We start from the raw sequence: 19,242 nt of genomic DNA, 5'->3' as shown, positions 1-19,242 counted from the left end.
TATCAACCTCCTCTTAACCACATAAGGAAAACCTTGAAAAAGTGAAATAAACACAAAAACCTACTCCACAAGACTTGTGACCTCATGGCTTAGACAAATAAGTTACACGTTAGAAACTCTTGCATGACACTTAATACAAACCTAACATTCTCCTCACAGCTCCTTGTATGTTAAGCTTAAGAATCACAGTGCTTTCCACACTCAAGTCAAGGCTCAGAAGCAATACAGCTTCTTAGTCCCCTCCCACTGAAAGTGTCTGGCTACTTATTTCCAACTTGGGCATTAATTTAAGTGATGCTTCTTTAAAGTGTGGTGGCCTCTCAGCAACTAAACCTAATGGTTTGTCTTATCATTGGGTCAGATGCACTGAAGAGAAAAAGTTGCTTTGTCTTTGACAACAAAAAGGCATGCTCAACTTAAAGGAACTGCCTGTCCATTGCACTACAGCTTCCATAATGGGAAGCACAGCAGGAAATCTAAGGAAATACAGGGATTGGGAATCTGCTGGTAAACTAAGCCTCAAAGGCAAGGAATAAAAACATTGTCTAGGGAGTCAAAAGGGACTGTGCTCAGTTTCTGATAACATTTGCTGTGTGTCAGTTGAAGGTTGATGAAGATCACAGGATCACAGGATGTCAGGGGTTGGAAGGGACCTCTAGAGATCATTGAGTCCAACTCCCCTGCCAGAGCAGGACCACAGAATGTAGTGCAGGTTGCACAGGAACACATCTGACAGGTCTGTAAAGTCTCCACAGCCTCTCTGGGCAGGCTGTTCCAGCCTTACAGTAAAGTTCTTCCTCACGCTGAGGTGGAATTCCTGTGCTGTAGTTTACCTCCATTGCCCCATGTCCTATCACAGGGTACAAGTGAGCAGAGCCTGTCCCTTCCTTCTTGACATCCAGCCCTCAGATATGTATTTATAGGTATTAGATCACCTCTCAGCCTCCTCTCCAGACTGAACAGCCCCAGGTCTCTCAGCATTTCCCCACTAGGCAGTGCTCCAGTCTCTTAATCATCCTTGTAGCCCTCTTTTGGACTCTCTCAAGTAGATTCCTGTCCCTCTTGAACTGGAGAGTGCAGAACTGGATGTAATATTCTAGCTGGGGGCTCACTAGGGCAGAGTAGAGGGGGAGGAGAACCTCTCTTGATCTGCAAGAAATCCTCAAACCTGAAGGAAAGTGCTTGACTTTCCATGATGCAGTTGGCAGAAGGAAATCTGTTAAAATTCTCTTTTATTTCTGTTCTTACCACGCTCAGAGATTAAATTAATTAAAAAAAAAAACCCAAACCCCAAAGCATTACTTTCTGGGTTCAAAGCCCACCTAAGGCAATCTGTGATTCTATGGCCATGTTTGAATACGAAACTACAAACCCGTGAGCCTCTTTGCAAGTGTCCTCACAATCAGTGTTCCAGGAAACGAGTCTGCAGAAGACCTTATAACAACCATTATATTAATAGCTTATTTCAATTAAAAACACACTGATTAAATCAAATCTAAACCCCATATGGTGAACTATAAAATGAAGTTCCTGACACCGACCACTCATTTTAATCCTGGTCATACTTATAAATTACCTTATTATGGAAGAGCTTTTCAACTGCTCTCTATATTGTACTAATAAGTAAGTAACTAAGCCTTGAAGATTTTACAGTGTCTTTTAAATAACTAACCAAAGTTTAGCTGCTATTTGCAATTTCTCTATGTATCACAATTCAGTCCTTATGCTATCCAACCTACAAACATTTTTTTTCCTCCTAACTTCATCTCTTGGCTGCTTTCTTGTGTGCATCTGCTGGAAATGAAGTTAAAAACCAATCCTGGCTCTCAAGCACAGGCATTTCAGAAGGCCAAATTTACATTTCACTTTGTTCATGAAGGGGTATGAAGCTAGCATATACAGTGAGGACAGAAGAAAAATCATCAGAAATTAAGTTTCAGAGAGATCAAACATTAGAATCCCTAAATGAAGTCACTGGATACTATCTCATAAAACATCCAAGCATGGAAATTATTATAAAGTGTTATTTTCAGAGAAAGTTTCTCACAAGTATCATGAGATTCTGATAGAGCACATCGAGTGAAGTATCAATGAGATGATTTTAACCAACTCTGTAATGTGAAGTTCAAGTTTCATGGATGTAATTTTTGTTTTCCCATGTATGACAAATAAACCAAAGATTCTTCTGCTCTAAGACTCCAGTGACACTCATATCTTCAAATGACCGACTTGGTCATAACTGCACAAATCAGTGCCTCCGGCAGCTTTGTTTTGCTTGAACCATACCCTAAAAATACAAGGCATAAATATTTAACACGTTAGATAACTGAGGAGATCAAAATGCTGTGGAAATGACAGGGTGTCTGGCAGCTGAGGTCTTCAAATCACAATCATGTATGCATCCAAACCCATTTACTCCAGCTAAATATGAAAGTCTAGGCTCAAAGTCAGCATAACTACAAACATTATGCTGACACTACATACAAGGCCAGGATTGCCTTTGTAGCAGTGGACAGGAGTTAAAAATGTGTAAGAACCTCTAGCTCCACTTGGTTCTGTAAAGATACTTTCTTAAAGAGATGGCACCTTTCCACTACTTCTGCTGATGTAATCTCTTAGATTAAGAGAAAGCCAGCTGAGTACCAGCTGCTCTTCTTCACTTTAAACCACATCTGCAAAATATCGCTGGATTTGAGATGCCTCTAACCTCACACCGTAATCTGTTGTTCCCTGGTGTTCACTATATTCCAGAGCAACTATCTCTGTTAAGGACAGATGACAGCCAAAGCATGTGTACATCTCTGTCTCTATATCTATCTCCATGTGCCCATATTAGTTTAAAACGAGGTGGGAGATAAATCTTTCACATATATACACAACAGTGCAATTAAGATGAAAGGCAAGTAAGGATTCTATCCTCCTCAAATTTGAGCTATATAGCATTTAACGACTTCTTCCTTCTTGGTCAGAAATCAAACAGCCAAGTTTAGACACTCTAAATTTATAAATAAGCTCCTACATGCACATAGTCCTATGCATGCTACTGAGAGTCAATTGAGATGGTAATAACATATATACATATATATACACACTTTTTATATATATATATGGAACAATCAGGCAGAGTCTATGGAGAGAACTAATGAGATGAGATGAAGGTTTATGGGGACTACAGTGAAACTGCAGAAAGAAGGCAGTTTGGGCTATGAAAAGTTATTGGTGTTCACAACTGAGTTAAAAAAGGCAGGAACACCTATGGAATACAAGAAGGCAAATAAAAGCATGTAAAATTCGGAGAAGAAAATCAAAGAAAATAAGTGCAGCAGAGAAAAAAAAAGATGAAAGAGGAAATGACCCAAAGAAGGAAAAAAAAACCAAACAAACAAACAAAAAAAACCCACTACAAAACACCCAAACCAACCCTCCAAAACTGAAAAACACATTATAAAGTGTTCTTAAACAGAAGCAGGGATGTATCAAAGAGTCCTGCATACAGAAACACAAAAAAGAAAGCAGGGTGTGGTGAGGGGCAGGGGAGAGATGTTCATTTTGGAGATAGCCTGTATTTTCTTGTCCATGCAGAGGGGCTCTGTGTGTATGCATGTTGCCAGCTTTCTCCTGTCTCTGCATTGAGAGCTTTACACAGAGTTTGCCAATGCCTTTTGTCAGCTATCTCTCGCTGTCAAGCCAGCCTCAAACACGACAGAAGGCAGCCTCGTGTGCTGGCAAAGAAATGCGCAGTGGGTAGATCCTGTTTTGCAGAGTGGTGCTGCATCGTACAGTTCATATGCCACCAAACAAACATTTTAACAAGTAAATGCTCTTCACTTAGCTACTGTCTTCCACACTGCAAAAATACAGGGAAACCCTCTTGTGACAAGTATGAGGGCAGCACACTCAAGTCAGTCAGTCAGTCAGTCGACAGAAAGAAGTCTTTATACAAAAACCAAACGTAAAATTCAGTGGCAGAGGCTCTGTAGGAGGTTTCTTCTTTTTCCTACAACTGTATAAAAGTCCCCTGAGTTCTCAGTCTTGTATTACTGGACAGGCATTCTGAGACAGAAATAAAGCAGGAGAAGAAACAACTAGGAAGAAGTTCTTCACAGAGAGAGTGATTTCCCATTGGAATGGGCTGCCCAGGGAGGTGGTGGAGGCACCGTCCCTGGGGGTCTTCAAGAAAAGCCTGGCTGAGGCACTTAGTGCCATGGTCTAGTTGATTGGTTAGGGCTGGGTGCTAGGTTGGACTGGATGATCTTGGAGGTCTCTTCCAACCTGGTTGATTCTATGGTTCTATCTCCCACCAACTTCATGAGATCAAAAGAATGAAACAAACAATAACAAAATCCATGACTTGGGCCAGAAATGGAAATACAGACATATGTCTTGCTGCCTGACCCAGGATGGAAGAACTGTTAAGCCTACACAGCATAAAACACTGCAGGAAAACACCCATTTTTTCCTAGCTTGTATTTTGAGATGCTGAATTTGTTGTTTTTGAAATGCTCACGGATTGTGTCAAAGGGTTTAGAATTTCACACCTTCTCCTCTGTCTAGCACAGTCTGCAGGTTTTAGAAGTGCTCGTGCTTTCAGTTTCTCATGAAGTATGCAGCTAACTTGCAGCAGAACCTCCTCCCTACACATTGCTAATATTTCTTCATCAAGGAGACACATATTGGATAGTTATTTACATCAGGTATATGTATATACACAGTGCATATGCATATATCAGGTAACACATTAGCACAGAATGAGCAAGAAAGTTCATGCAAAGGTGTATCAAGAAAAGAATGTATGACTATTATTATAGTATATGTTTAGTGTCAGGAGAAAGGAGCCCATTAGTTCATGAAAACACTGATTTTGGAACTAAAACCCAAACCATTTTAGCCTTTCTTAATTTAATGAAAATGAATTTTTGTATCAGTTGTATTGCAAATATTGAGAACAAAAAAAAAAAAAACCCAGGCAATTTTAATACTGCCTCTAAACTGGAATCTTCAGAATCCCCTGGAAATCATATTACTTCTGGTTAATTAAACTTTCAAAGTTATAGGCAGATCTAGCAAAAAAAACCCCAAACCTCTGGCTGTTTTTCTTGAACAGGCAGTATTAAAACTGAAAGCAAGCAAGGGGAAGAAAAGAAAGCTGATTTTTAAACATGCAGAGACACACTCCAAAGCTGAATGACAAGCCTTAAAGGAAAACAAAGGGATACCTACTTTCTGCTGCTAGAAGTCCTAGTAGGAAGGCAGCATTTGGACAAACAACAAACAGTATGAAGATCTCAGAGCAAGCGATTTATAAAGCTGCAACCTAGCACACTACAAGTTCAGCCACAACATTGTATGAACAAGAATCCCCCTCCCCCTGTATGTTTTAATATGGTTTCTACGTGTGAAGCAAAGGGACTTGGGATGGGAGGAAAGCAAACACTTGGCACTGGGGAGGCAGCATATGTATGTATGCACTGTTAGGTGTATCCATAATATCAGACTTTTCCCAACTTTACTTAAATTATTTTATAAACCTCAAGGACAAAAAATTCTTTCAAGTAAGAATACTGTAAGAGGTGAACCAACAAACCATTTCAACACACTGCAAACGAAGCACAGCAGCATACTAATATATTTACAAGAATTTAGCAACATGATATTGAAAGATTTGTTTCCACAAAACTTTCAGAAAGAACTGTTATTAGAACCAATTAGAAATGCAACAATTTTATTACTGATTTTAATTTACAGTGGCTTCATACACTTAAAAGAACAAAGATTAAATAGCTAAAACCCAGTAAAATAATTGAGTATTGGGAACACTCAAACTCATGATCTCAAAACTGATAGTCAGTTGACCCTGCAATGCTAGATATAGAATTAATAACAGTAAATTGTAAGGTGAATGGCATTTTTCTCCCAAGCACTCATACTGTGGAAGCAGTACTACAACAGTGCTATCTGTTAGCTCAGGCTAAGTAATAAATACGTTTGGTCAGCCAGTCTCTTAGAAACGATGTTGTACTTTCTCTGAGGTGAAATGAGAACACAGCAGTGGGCTCATAAATCTAAAACTTTTTGCAGATAGAAGATACTCTGAAACCTGTTACACTGCAGAATATGAGCACCATAAAGCAAATAATTCAAGAGACACTATAGAGGAAAGCTCTTTCTCCAAAAGGCAAGGTTTGCTTTAATCAGTTGTCCAAGCGCTATGGACTCTCCACTGGTTTAGCTCCAACACTGCCTTGGTAGTTCTGAAAATGTGGCTACTAAAAGGTTTTTGGAAATACATTTTAATAACTTCTAAAAGCCCTCTTCACTTTATGGCCTAAAACCTAAACATCCTGAATCTACTCAAAACTTCAAAGTGAACTAAAAGCTCTTCCCGAATTCAGCTTCTGAGATAAAAAGTTCCAATGGTTTCTCAGCCCTTCCTTGGGCTGCTGCAAAATACAGGAGCTGAAGAAGCAAAAGGAGGAAAAATAAAAAGCTTTATGCTGGTTCATGTTTATTCCTCAGCTTGAGGCAGTGTTACTAAAACACTTGAAAATTACACTTCCATACTCTCTCTTAGGGGACAAATGGTTAGCATCTGAGGCAAGCAGAGGAAATCCCCCGTCTTGATTTGAAGTGCAATCAGAGAGGGCAGGGGCGAGAGGAACAAGTTGGAAAGGCAAGGGCAGCAGAGAGCAAACTGATTAAATTTGTCAGCACTTAATTAATTTCATTGTCCACTTCAAATACTGTCTATGTGGGCCATTTTTTCTCTCATTCCAGAATGAACCTTCAGGGCTGATGATTGCTAATTTATGTTTGTCTAAGCATGTTAAAAATATCCAAAACATTCACTGCCTTGGGAAAATGATATTTCACAGTATCTTGAAGACAGGCAACCTCAAAGTCAAATGTTATACATTCTAGGAAAAACATTTGCAAGATGCTTGTAATTCGAATGGTTTAGTGGCTCGAGTAAAGAAGTTACTGAAGACAGCCTATCAGCAGTACAGTAATATTTTAGTTTCAAAATATTACCTAATTGTTCAATGCATTTTAAAAGCTTTTATCACACTGTCTCAAAATTTAGCAAGACTGACTTCTGCCACATTCCCAAATGCTAACAGAATGATAGCAGGATTAAGTCCTTCAGAGGACAGCTGCTGACACAAGAGGAAACAGTTCAACCAGAACAAGCTGTGAGAACCAAGAATTATTAACACACTGTATGAATGAGAGCAAGATGTTTATAGAAAAATACCTGTTTGACTTCAAACAAAATTTATCTGTGCTCATTCCTATCCTAGTTTTGCTGGGACAGAATCCCTGGCCAACTATGGGCTGCAGGCCATTAGCAGTTCTCAGTGAGCCAGCACAGCTGACTAGGTGCTGGCCCACAGGGGTATCCCTACCATGAGCATCACACTCAGTATAAAGGAGTAAGTTTGCCAAGGAGAGGGGAGCTTCCTGTGAGAGCTTTCTACGTAGGCTCTTCCTTACCCTGTTCCTCTTCTGCTCTTGAGAGCTGCCTTCCTGGATGTTGTGACTACTGCACTTCTGCTGAGCTGAGTATAACTTTATGTATCTTATATTGACATTGGTTTTCATTTGGCTATTTCATTAAATCTGTCTTTATTTAAACCTTTGGATCTTTTCTCCTTTTTTCTGATTCCTCTTCTCTGCTTAGCAGAGATCACTGAGTGATAAGAATAACTACTATAGTTTAGCCCAGGTATGGGCTGAAAATAGACAATTCCCTTATAATTGAGTTATGTAATTTGCTGACCCTTATTGGTTCTCTTTTTTTCATTCTAAAAAAGTCATCTTGCTTACTATGCCTTCATATCCCAGGCTGTTACTCTGGTAGCATAGGAAGATGCTCAAAGGTTCCAGCAATCCCAGCTTTGCTGAGCCCTGAGGAAGAACACTTCTGGATTACTCTTGAAAAAAAGAACTGAAACTTTCTCTTTCAGTGTTTAGAAAGACCTAAAGGAGGACAGGATATATAGTTTGCATAACAACTTAAGCATTTTATTTCTGCATCTCCATCTCAGTAGAAGTTCTAAGTTTGGCCATTTCTGACTAATCACGTCATCTTAATGATGAGCTTCATGAAATTTTATGGGAGGATTAAATAGGCAGCAACCTTTAAAACATGAAATGCTTTTCATTAGAGTTTATGATCTGGAATAACATCATGAAATGTTAGGAAGAAAGCTTAACCTTAAGATAGTTAAGAATCTCCTGCAGCTCAAGAGTTTTATCTTATTTCTATAAACTAGTTCAATTTAGAATGGTCACAGGATCCTACCTTTGCAAGCTAGAAATATTTTAAAACTTTAATAAAGTATTTCTGAAGAGGAAACAATGAATTTCTGTGTCTAGCAGTTTTCAGAAGTTGAAAGGTGCAGCAGCTTTCTTTGTGAACCTTGATGTTTACCCAGTCAGCTACTGTGGTTGGTCAGGAAAGCACCACGAAAGCTACCCTCTTAATAGATTTTTCTGATCACTGTGCCACCCCATCAGTGAGATCAGTGTTGTTTTGGGAAATAATTATGCTGCCTGAGAAATCCAAGCTATTGTTTCAGTTATTTCAGAGATGAGCACAAGGTAACAACGGACCCAGCACACTGCAGAATTTACATGGACTGGACTCATGCACCCTGTGAGCAGAACAAGCAGAACTTGTACCTTTGCTGTATAGAGATATCTGCAATTACATCACTCTACAAGGAAGACACATGTCCTGTTGGCGTGAAACTGAAACTAGAAAAAGGAACTGCAGCTTTTAGTTTAGGAAAGTTGCTACTGTCAATCACTTTGGTGGCCTATTCATTTTGCTGAGCTGGGGGAAGTAACTGGAAACAACTTGAAGCACTCTAATTCTGGGAGAAGTGAGCTCAACTTAGTCTTTCTTTGAAAGAACATATGGATCAACAAAAGTACATCAAATACTCAAATCTGGCGGCCTGAAGTTAAGCCATGAGCTTTGATTCTCCATTTGCAATAGGTGGCCTGAGATTCCCATTCACTTTTATGGAAACTGAGCAGTGTGCACCTGTAAGGACAATGCAGTCTTCTCTTTAAGTACTCAGATCTGAACTCCAAAAATGTGAAATTTAAGAATTGCAACAAAGTTACCTCAAATTTCTCCATTAATGACATTAACATAATTAATAAAAATTACTTGCTCATATGGAACAGCAGAAAAGGAACACTTAACACATGTAGTTTGTAAGTAATTCACCCATGGAAATACTGGGAAAGTGAATTATACAGTAGCTCAGAACATGTAACTAAATTACTGAAAGGTCTTCTAGTGAAGTCAGTGTCTAATTAAAATACTCTGCCGGTGCTATTTAATTGTTTAGAAAAATAAAAGTCCTATTTCCCTAGGGTTTTTCATTTTAACTTGATCCTAGCTCCTGATTTTCAGATCTGATAGGCAAATCCAGACTTTTGTACTGAGAATCTTGCAAATTACAACAAAATTAAGACACGTAACTGACAGGGCTGTGTCAGTTAAATTCCTGAATTTGGGCTGAGGACAAAAGGACTGCTTGGAGTAAGAGCACTAGCTTGCACAAGGACTAGTTGCATGCTCACAGCACAGTTAGAGTATTATCTTTCCCTTTGTCCCTGAAGCACAAATGCTATCTCTCTCTGAAAATGTAGGCGTCTGGGTTATAGCACCAGAAATGCTATCCAGTGTGCTTCAAACAGGAGACACCTTAATCGTATCACTCCCTAAAAGAGGGCATCCAGAAATCCTGGTACACAGTGGTTTGTTTTTATAAGTAACTGTTAGCAAACTGTTATCAGAACCTTGCTATTACCTCAGAGTTCAAGACAAAACTTCAACAAGTTTTTATGCTGAAGTAACACAAAGAGGAACGTGAGGTTGTGGCACTATTTGTAGTTAACTGCACATATATACAATGAAAAAAAGCAACCAGGTAAATTCTGAAGAAACTTAAAACTGTGCAGAGATGTTTTTTTTTCCCTTCAACCGGTCACACCATTATGATTGAAAATAATTTTTTGCTTTCATATTTAAATGTTAATTTAATCTGCAGCTTTTTGAAAGAATGGGAAATTACTAAATGCTCATAGGTATAGTATTAAGAGAGGGCAACTGTGGTAAATACATTTCCTTTTAAAATACCTGAGGAGGTGGGGTCTTCAGAGAAGTCTGGCAGCTCTTCAGGGGGGTCACCATAGAAGGAGTTGAATTTGTGGCTTGACACAGCTGCTAGTACTGCCCCCTGGGACAAAAAATTACCCACAAAGTCTAAATTACAAAAAGAAACATAATAAAACATATCCAGACATCTTGGGACTTAAGTCTCCTGGGTCTCTTGTGTGTTGACCTTCTCACTAAAGAGCAAATTTTGTAGTCTTCAGCTCTGCTTCACTGTTACCAGTAAGCACATCTAGCAAGAGCTGGTGATGCATTAATAAACAGTGATTTAGTTTTGGTGTGAGGACATTCAGGAGAACAATTCTTCATGGAAAATCATTTAAAAATACTAAGTTCCTGTGGTTATCATCTAAACCAAATAATGAATCTACATCTGCTTCCCTCTTACTTAGACCTGGGTGACTTAGCAAGTAGAAACATTTGCTCTTTAAAACAGTACAGTTTAATTAAGGAATTGTTAGGATCTGACACTACAGTGTCAGGGATAGGTGACAAAAATGTCTATATGAAAATATAACAATTGCAGAATGAGCATTATGTGGGAAGTTAGCCAGAGAAGTGAGTATCTGCTCTAATATATTTACTTGTTTGAGCAAATCAGAGTTTAACCACTTAAGTCCTAATGTCTCATGGTTGTGGCAGTCTGCAAAAAGGCCAACAAGTAATTTCAAGAAACATTCCATACGAAAGAGCTTTGGATAAATGGTAGAAAACAAATAGCACAGACATTTAGTTTCCTGAGAGCTTTTATATATGCATAGTGGCCTGCCCAGGAACGAATCTGGAAAGCTGTGAAATTGCATTTAGAGTAGGAAAATAGGTCATATTCTAAAATGTGCTAACTAATGTTTTAATGTAAGCATTACCTGGACATACAAACCACCTAGAAGGAAGTGGTGCTTCTCATGAACTGCAGTAACTGTGGCATCCTACTCCTCAGCTGTTTTTGAAGCTACATTAAACCTCTGCAGAGCAGCAACTTAGCATGCACATCTGACTGCGTTTTATGACTGAAAGAAAACCCTCTGGAGTTGTAGTGCTGTGTGTTTCTCTTAAAATTTTCTCAACCTTTCAGTGAATTTAATGTCTCTGTTAAGCTTTCTAAGAACTGATGTGAAACCATGTCATTTTGGGCTAAAATGCTAACATTCTTTCCAGTATGGCTAAGAAACTATTTTACTGCAACTACTCCTTTTTGATCTCCTTCTCCAGAGAGATTGTACAGCCTGTTAGAATGGAGTTTGTGGTTATATGGCAAGTTTGTCCCTTTTGGCCATTTGAGTAAAAGGACCTGGGGGTCTTGGTTGATGAAAAGCTTGACATGAGCCAGCAGTGTGTGCACAGCCCAGACAGCAACTGTGTCCTTCAGCCTGGAGAAGGCTTCAAAGAGACCTTGTAGTGGCCTTCCAGTAGCTGCAGTGACCTACAGGAAGTCTGGGGAGAGACTATTTGCAAGGTCTTATGATGACAGGACAAGGAGTAGTGGGTTTAAACTGGGAGAAGGGAGATTTAAACTTTACAGTGAGTGTGGTGAGATGCTGGCACAGGTTGTCTAGGAAGGCTGTGGATGCTCCCTTCCTGGAGGTGCTCAAGGCCAGGTTGGATGAGGCCTTGGGTGACCTGTTTTAGTGGGAGGTGTCCCTGACTATGGTGGGGGGTTGGAGCTAGATGATCTTTGAGGTTCCTTCCAACCTAAACCATTCTATGAAACAACCTTGTGGGTAGTTAAATGCAAAGAGGATAAACATCTATTTGAAGACTTCTAAAGAACTTTATTCCTTTCAATCCTCTCTTCCAATAATTCATACCACATAAAATAGCTAAATGTATATGAGGTTTTCATTTGAAATTCACCTTGGTTGAACCAACAACCTGTGTTAAAATTTAGTTTGAACTCTATGCACTGAGGGGAAAAAAGACAACTATGACGTGACTGCAGTAAACCGTGAGGGCCTCTTTCCAGCTTCAGAGCTTGAATTTCAGCACCTCATTCACAAAGTTTTTCCACAAAACTCAAGGTGTGTAATTGTAGTGTTAACTCTGCATGCATTTTACCTTTAGTTTTCGTCTTGCATTGAATTTTCTCAATTGTTCTACTGTTTCGGGAAGATGAATCTTGTATGCATAGCGATCTCTCTCCTTCAAGCCCACAAAAACACAAAGCAAAGGAAACATTAAATACAAGCTCTCCATATTTTCTCAGTGTTAAGAAAATAGGTCAGAAATGTATCAGCTAATACACATCCTAAAGAGAATGAGAATTCTTAACTTGGGCCAGGAATAGTTTCAAAACAAAAGTAATTTTTTCCCACCTTGCAGTAAGACCTTAGCCTTCTCTTTTACTGTTGTGCTGTCAGCCAGTGTGTGCCTAGCACTGTACTTCACAGCTGGCACCCACAAAGTACTTCTGCCTCCTGTCATTCACAAATCCCAGTGAAGCAATGTCTTCAAGCACTCTTTAAAGGGGTGTTGGATACTTCAGGTAAGCTTGAAAGAGAGGGCTTGTATCCAACAGGGCAAGAAGTGCCAGCTTGATGGCTGAGGCTGATGGGATGAGATTTAGCAAGGCCAAGTGCAGGGTTCTGCACTTTGGCCACAACAACCCCAAGCAGCACTACAGGCTGGGGACAGAGTGGCTGGAGAGCAGCCAGGCAGAAAGGGACCTGGGGGTATGGACAGATAGTAGGTGGACATGAGCCAGCAGTGTGCCCAGGTAGCCAAGAGAGCCAATGGCATCGTGGCCTGGATCAGGAAAAGTGTGGCCAGTAGGACAAGGGAGGATGCGCCTCTTGAATTGGAGTGAACTCACTAGCAGAAGTAATTCAATCTCTCTATGGATGCTAAAGGTGTCTCTGTCTCACACTGCTCAGAAGAGAATTCTGAGTCAGCAGGGAAGGCAGTTTATCATGGCAAAAAGTAGGAGAGGACTGAGAGAATGCTGGCCTAGGCTTGTAAACAAAGCTGTCTCAAACCTCTCTCTCTTTGCTTGTCTTTCAAAAAATAACAGCAAGCCCAAGAGACCACAGACAAGAGAAGTGCTAAGCTGTATAGGCAGAAATTGCAATTCACATAAGGCTTCTTAGAAAGGCAATTTTATAATTAGCTTAGTTGCTCAAATGACAAAAATGACAAATCTGTACACCAAAATAACTCTCAACAAGACTCTTCCTTTGGCATCTGCTTGTGAGCTTACCCAGTGAGGAAAAAGACAAATCACAAGCAGGTTAAAATAGGTCACCTGTGTTTACCACAGACTCAGTCACCAGAGTATGATCATGATTCTATGATTCTATATGGGATCCCTAAATGTGGTGTCCATTTTTATGCTCTTTGAAATATTTGATGCACTATGTCTTCCCCACACCAACTGACAAACTCTGGCTTATTTTGAGTGAAAAGGTTTCAATCTGCAGTTTTCCAACATTCAAGACTGCCATAACCATCATTATTCCCTAGATGGGATTAAGTTAGATCTTTCTGTGGCATGCAAATAGTCAGAACCAGAAAGAGAGCAGAGAAGTGCAAGAATGATTCCATTCACTAGGAGTCAGATCATTTACTTGGAGGGAGAAGAACAATATATGAGCCTGCACTTTTCAGGTTCTTCTTGTGTGTGGTGTTTTTTGGGTTTGTTTGGTGGTGGCTTTGCTTTTTGCTGCCAGTATGTCTGAAGTAGAGCTGAAGTCCATGAGCAGACATCAGAATAGCAAACTTTCCAAGTAAGTACCCTGTTTAATGATAAAATGACTCCCACTCTCTCCCCAGGGCCCAAAATGTAGAAAGGAAATAGACAATAACAAAGAAAAATACTTAATTCATCAGTTTCTGCCAAAGAAAATACAATGCTCTGAAACTGCTTCCAACCTTTTTAACTGGCAAGACATCTATCATCTGCAGTCCAATGTTTAGTACAGGCTATTAATGGGACTGCTGAGAAGCTAGGTGTACATGTGCCTGCACCTGTTGTTAACCTTCATCACCCAGTGACTACTACTGCACGGGCTCAGAATGTGTTGTAAATTCTGCCATCAATGAAAATTCATTTGATGATGCCATATAATTTTATGCAGTTACAGTGGCCTCTGAGCAACACACTACTAGATGTTTCCTTCACTCTGGTGCTATATTTCAGGAAGTTAATGTAAGAAAGCAGCACAATTAAATAGCATCATGCACTGCAACAAACTGCACGGCTCCATGCATGAAAGAGGTCTAGCTGTGATTATGCAAAGACACGATCAGAAATTACTCCTGTGGTGTTTGAGAGCCACAGAAAGGTACATGAATACCTTCCTCAAGCTTTATTCTATATAGCCCCACTCCCTATACACTGCTGAAGATTCCTGAGTGCTCTTGCTGTTAAGCAAGAGTTCAAGCCTGGCAATTATCAGGCTCTCAGGCTTTAATCTCACAAAGCCTTGAAAGCACATTATCACACGTTTTGTACAATGGCCTGCCTACTTTGAAAAGATCAAAGAAACACAGATAAATCTTTTTCTCCCGTGAAGAGGAAACTGGTATGTAAACAGCTGTTTTTGTCACCTTTAACCAGGGATGATTCAGTGCTTCATACACTGTTATCCTTTCTGCTGGATCCAGCATAAGCATGCGGCGTACCAGATCTTTGGCACTTTCAGAGATATGGCTCCATTGCCTAGGATTCATCTGATTGCAAGTTAAGGAAAAAAGAAATTAAATGAGCACCAAGAACATAGAAAACAACTTTTTAGGTAAGATAATTGCAGAGATTGAGCAGTGGTTGGTACTTGTAAACATTTTATTATAATGCATGTAAAAAGGAGTCTCTAAGGTTTTTAATAACTCACAAAATTGTACATTAGTTGCTATTGAAACAGCATAAAAACTGAAAACAGGCAGCACTGTATCACACAAACCATGACATATCCTTTGTATTATGTTATAATCACAGTATAATTTTCTACCCATGCTACATTTTATTCAGATAAAAGAGGCCATTCACTAGAAAAAGAGAAAATAATTGAGCTTTGCCTGACAGTTAACAATGCACACATTAAATTAACTCTGCTCCTGAAATCAATATATGTAATGGCATGACAGTCTCTCTGTGTCAACCCACAATTTCCTGCTAGTGATGCTGATTAAGAAGGGAGTAAGCTAATGCCTGTTTCGAACCCTTCTGGTCGTGTCACACAGGTATCGTGGACAAGGACACTTACCAATAAGTTCCCTTCAACTCTACCACAGTTAAGCATCTTCAGCAGCTTGTGCAGGAAAGCATGCTGATGTGTGATCAACAGCACAAGGTATTGCAACAGCACAAGGTATTGCAACACTTTGTAGAGCAGAACTCTACCCTTAGGAGACAACATTTTGAAGGATGATTTAAAGTATATTTTCATCTTGTGCATATGCAGGTTTGTGTCCACCAAGTCAAGAAGATGGACACCTGATAAAGCCATACTAAAGCAAGAAAATTCTCCATCCTTAAGCTACATCTAGTATTCATCAAGAACTGAAGTTTTACTTAAGACTGTACATTGCTAATTTTACAGCATACTAAATGAAAACTCAGACTTTTAACTAGATCCTTTTCAATGTTATAATCTGTTCATGTAAAGAGGTCCATTTTATTTACAACCAGTCTTCACAAAAACCAACTGCTTTAAATTGGAGCACTCAGGACCATTATCTGGCTGTGATATGCACATGTATATTTGTCATTTATCACTTCTTTTTCAGCTCTAGTGAGATGAAGGTAACTGCAAGTTTGCAGCAAGACTGTTTTGAAATCTTTATACTATTTTCACTGAACAGACAGATTATTGTGGAAACAGGAACAGAAAAGGAACTGAGAAGACAGAATGTGCTGGCTGTGACTTTTTTTCTAAACAAAGAAAAGTTAACTTGTGTGCTTCCAGAAGGTTCTAGCTGCTTAAGAGTATCCATTAAAAAATCCTCTATAACTGGAATGTGTAAGAGTCTACACAATCCCCAAACCAGTGCCATGAAGAAACCCTGCTTGTTTCAAGAATACAAAATGTAAAGAATGAAAAATGTGCTCCTTGTGAACAAGTGCAGTACCACAACTGCTGCTTACATTTTAGCAGACTGCTAAGTTTATATAGTAAGGGACTTCCTAAACCATCAGATCATTTTAGCAGTTTCCACTCTTAATTCAGACACGCCTAATGTATGACTTTTTTTTGCAAAGCAGTGCAAACCTGATCTTGGACAAAACCATAAACACAGTGAAGTCAAAGCTTGAAATTTGTCTGCGCAATGGCTCCAGGATGGTTATGTGGTGAAACTTGCTCGTCTTGCACGCACACCGATTTGCTTTCAGTTGCAAGTGGCTCCTTTCGAGTCATCATCTGCATTTTACTACGTACATTGCTAACAAGAAAACTGCACAACTACCTTTTCACAGTAACATGCTTGTTGTTTGAAGTCAGAGCAATATGATGGCCAACCTTTATGATAATTCTTGTAGTTGATTAAAATATTTAAACGGTCTATGAAGCTAGGGTAACACGCAGCATGTTACATTGCACAGATAAATCTTATGCAACCCTACCAAGCTCAATGTACAATTAGAGGCTAGTAGTTACATCCATTTATTTTTAAACCTGTGTAAATGATTTCCATATTCTAATTCCTAACATTGATTCAAAACACAGCAGGAACAAGGTAAGACTGAAATGAGTGAATCACCTCTCTTCCTGTGTAACACAGGCAGATGTCCATAAGCTCCATACTTAAATCAGGCTAAATATAAAAAATGAACTTCCAGAAATTTCACCAGCAGAACTTATCTCACTGGAAAAGAATTCAGCCATACTGTCATTTACCTTGTATTTTCCTTTAATAATGCCTTCAAATAATCTTTCCTTGGTTCCATAAAAAGGCAAGCAACCACTTAGCAAGATAAAAAGGATCACGCCACAACCCCAAACATCTACAGGCTTCCCGTAAGGCTCCCTTTTTACCACTTCTGGGGCCATAAAATGAGGTGTTCCTACACGTCCTACATGGAAAGAAAGACAAATTCCAGTCAGTCATGTGTATCAAACATGGAAATGAATAATATCACTGCATTAAACTAAGACACTTTCAGTTCGTTTTCCTCATGGGTTAGGCTTTTAACACAATTTCCTCCCCGGTTAAGTTTACTGTTTATTAAATATATCCAGTGAGACAAATCAGTAGTTTCCCTTTTGCTTGATTTAAACTTCTATAAATTGAGGAATATCCTGTGAAACAAAACTTACATAAAAGCACCATGACTCTTCAGTGAAACATGCCATACAAAAAATAACAATTATCAGTTTGGACAACCTTTGAAACAGGAATTGTTTATGCAGGCAGCAAAGACAGAAAGATATAGTAGAGTTCCAGTTTACACTGCTTACTTGAAAAAGTGGCAAGAGCATAGTTTGGTTTGAAGCTCTGCCCAAACCTTAGCCAGTTTACTGAACTGCCAACAAGAACGCAAAATGCTAGCAAATGACTCGTTCCTTTAGTTGGAGGAGGCAGATAAAAACATAATGCTCATTTGTTACACAGAGTGCTTTTAATGAGTGCCACACAATACTGGTTCTGAGACAGTACTGATTTTGGATTGGTAATGACTGCAGACCCATGTAAGCAAAACATAGTATCAACTCATTGTGAATTTCTAAGTAATGTGTTAAGCCAAATAAACAGATGTTCTACTCCTAGAAATGTTTCCCTTTGTCGAAAGGGTGGTAGCTTACTCACTAAAAACAATCCTTTGTCCATACTACCTAATGCAGGAGTATGATCTTATCATCTTAACTACATTTTGCACCTACAAGGAACAAAACATGGTCAGCAAACCAGCAGTTTTTTAACCAAACTGTTCTTAAAATGAAGCAGTGCCACTGTCAAAGTTCTTCACCTTGCTTTGTGCTTTCATTCCCAGTTTATGAGGCAATCCTCCTCAAATGTTAGGATTCTGCCTGTAACAAAGGAATGTTTCCTCTCTACTGAGGCTGGCATCTTCAAAAGTACACGCAGACTAAACTGACATGTTACCAAAGGGGCAGTTTCTTCCCATCTTCCCGTGCTAAAAAAAAGGGTGAAACTGCCAGATACTGCAAGTCCAGATCATCTATCACTGGGAGAAGAGGAAGGGTATTTACTCCAGACAGAGAAGACAGAGATGGACACGAGGAAAGATTATTAATTCTTGTTGTTGGTTATATGCAATTTATAGGCTTATGAAGTGCCTTTCAGCTCAACTGACAAATCTCAAAGCTGCATCTTCAAAACCACAAATTTGAGGTAAAGATGTCTCAAGGTCTAGTTTAGATGTCTGGTGATGAGTAAAGGAACGAAAACGGGCAGTACACATACCCAGTATTCATGAGTTGCTAAGAACTGTGAACTTTATGTTCTGTTTGCCTACAAATCCATTTCTGTAAGGCATTCCTAACATTCTTTTCCCCCTGCTATGTCATCATTTGTGATAGGGAAAGCATTAACATTTCCAGCTCTGTATCAGACTCTGCATGTACATAACCAGGACTTGTACACTGCTTAGACTGCTCATGTGGCATTAGTCATACACATACCACAATCTGCAAAGATGTAGTACAGAAGACACATTGCAGGACTGCAGAGCAGCTTGGCTTACCCAAGTCTTATCTCAGTAAGAAGCTTCCTGACATTTGGCTGCAGAGGTACCCATCTGCAATTTTGGAGCAGATGCAACTCTTCTTATGGATTGAAAAAAACTGTAAACCTCTTTTATCAATACAGACCATATATACTTGGAACACTCTGCCTTCCTACTAGGCTTTACAACTGCTACTACGAAATCTGGGGAATCTAGGAAAAAAGTGATTATTCAAAAGGTAAATGGCAGAAATCACTAGAAGACAAGAGACTGCATGGACAAACAAAGCTACTTAAAAGAGGCATCAAACTTCTGGGAGACAGAGAGCTGTCTGGGATCAAGTTGCTGATGAAACTGAGAATCCTGTGTATCAAATGATACCCAAGTTGATTTAATGAGTATTTCCAATAATTCTACTCCTCTCAGCTCA

At 39.3% G+C, this 19,242-nt stretch overlaps 1 protein-coding gene across 13 annotated transcripts in view; it reads right to left on the bottom strand.

Moving 5' to 3' along the window:
* Positions 1 to 19,242, bottom strand: part of CASK (calcium/calmodulin dependent serine protein kinase) — a 202,228-nt gene that overhangs the window by 62,364 nt on the left and 120,622 nt on the right. For 10 of the 13 annotated variants that reach the window (XM_064151894.1, XM_064151895.1, XM_064151890.1 and 7 more), the window contains 5 exons: positions 17,023 to 17,198; positions 14,735 to 14,857; positions 12,248 to 12,331; positions 10,157 to 10,256; positions 5,221 to 5,238 (listed from right to left, as the gene is read on the bottom strand). In XM_064151894.1, the coding sequence (XP_064007964.1) occupies positions 5,221 to 5,238; positions 10,157 to 10,256; positions 12,248 to 12,331; positions 14,735 to 14,857; positions 17,023 to 17,198 (501 nt within the window). The remainder of the gene's footprint in view (positions 1 to 5,220; positions 5,239 to 10,156; positions 10,257 to 12,247; positions 12,332 to 14,734; positions 14,858 to 17,022; positions 17,199 to 19,242) is intronic. The other 3 variants (XM_064151893.1, XM_064151898.1, XM_064151900.1) reach the window with 1 other exon arrangement.

The sequence above is a fragment of the Pogoniulus pusillus genome, chromosome 12, assembly GCF_015220805.1.
Source record: "Pogoniulus pusillus isolate bPogPus1 chromosome 12, bPogPus1.pri, whole genome shotgun sequence".
NCBI lineage: Eukaryota > Metazoa > Chordata > Aves > Piciformes > Lybiidae > Pogoniulus > Pogoniulus pusillus.
The sequence above is the reverse complement of the archived record's forward strand: the minus strand, read 5'-3'. Positions and strand labels throughout refer to the sequence as shown.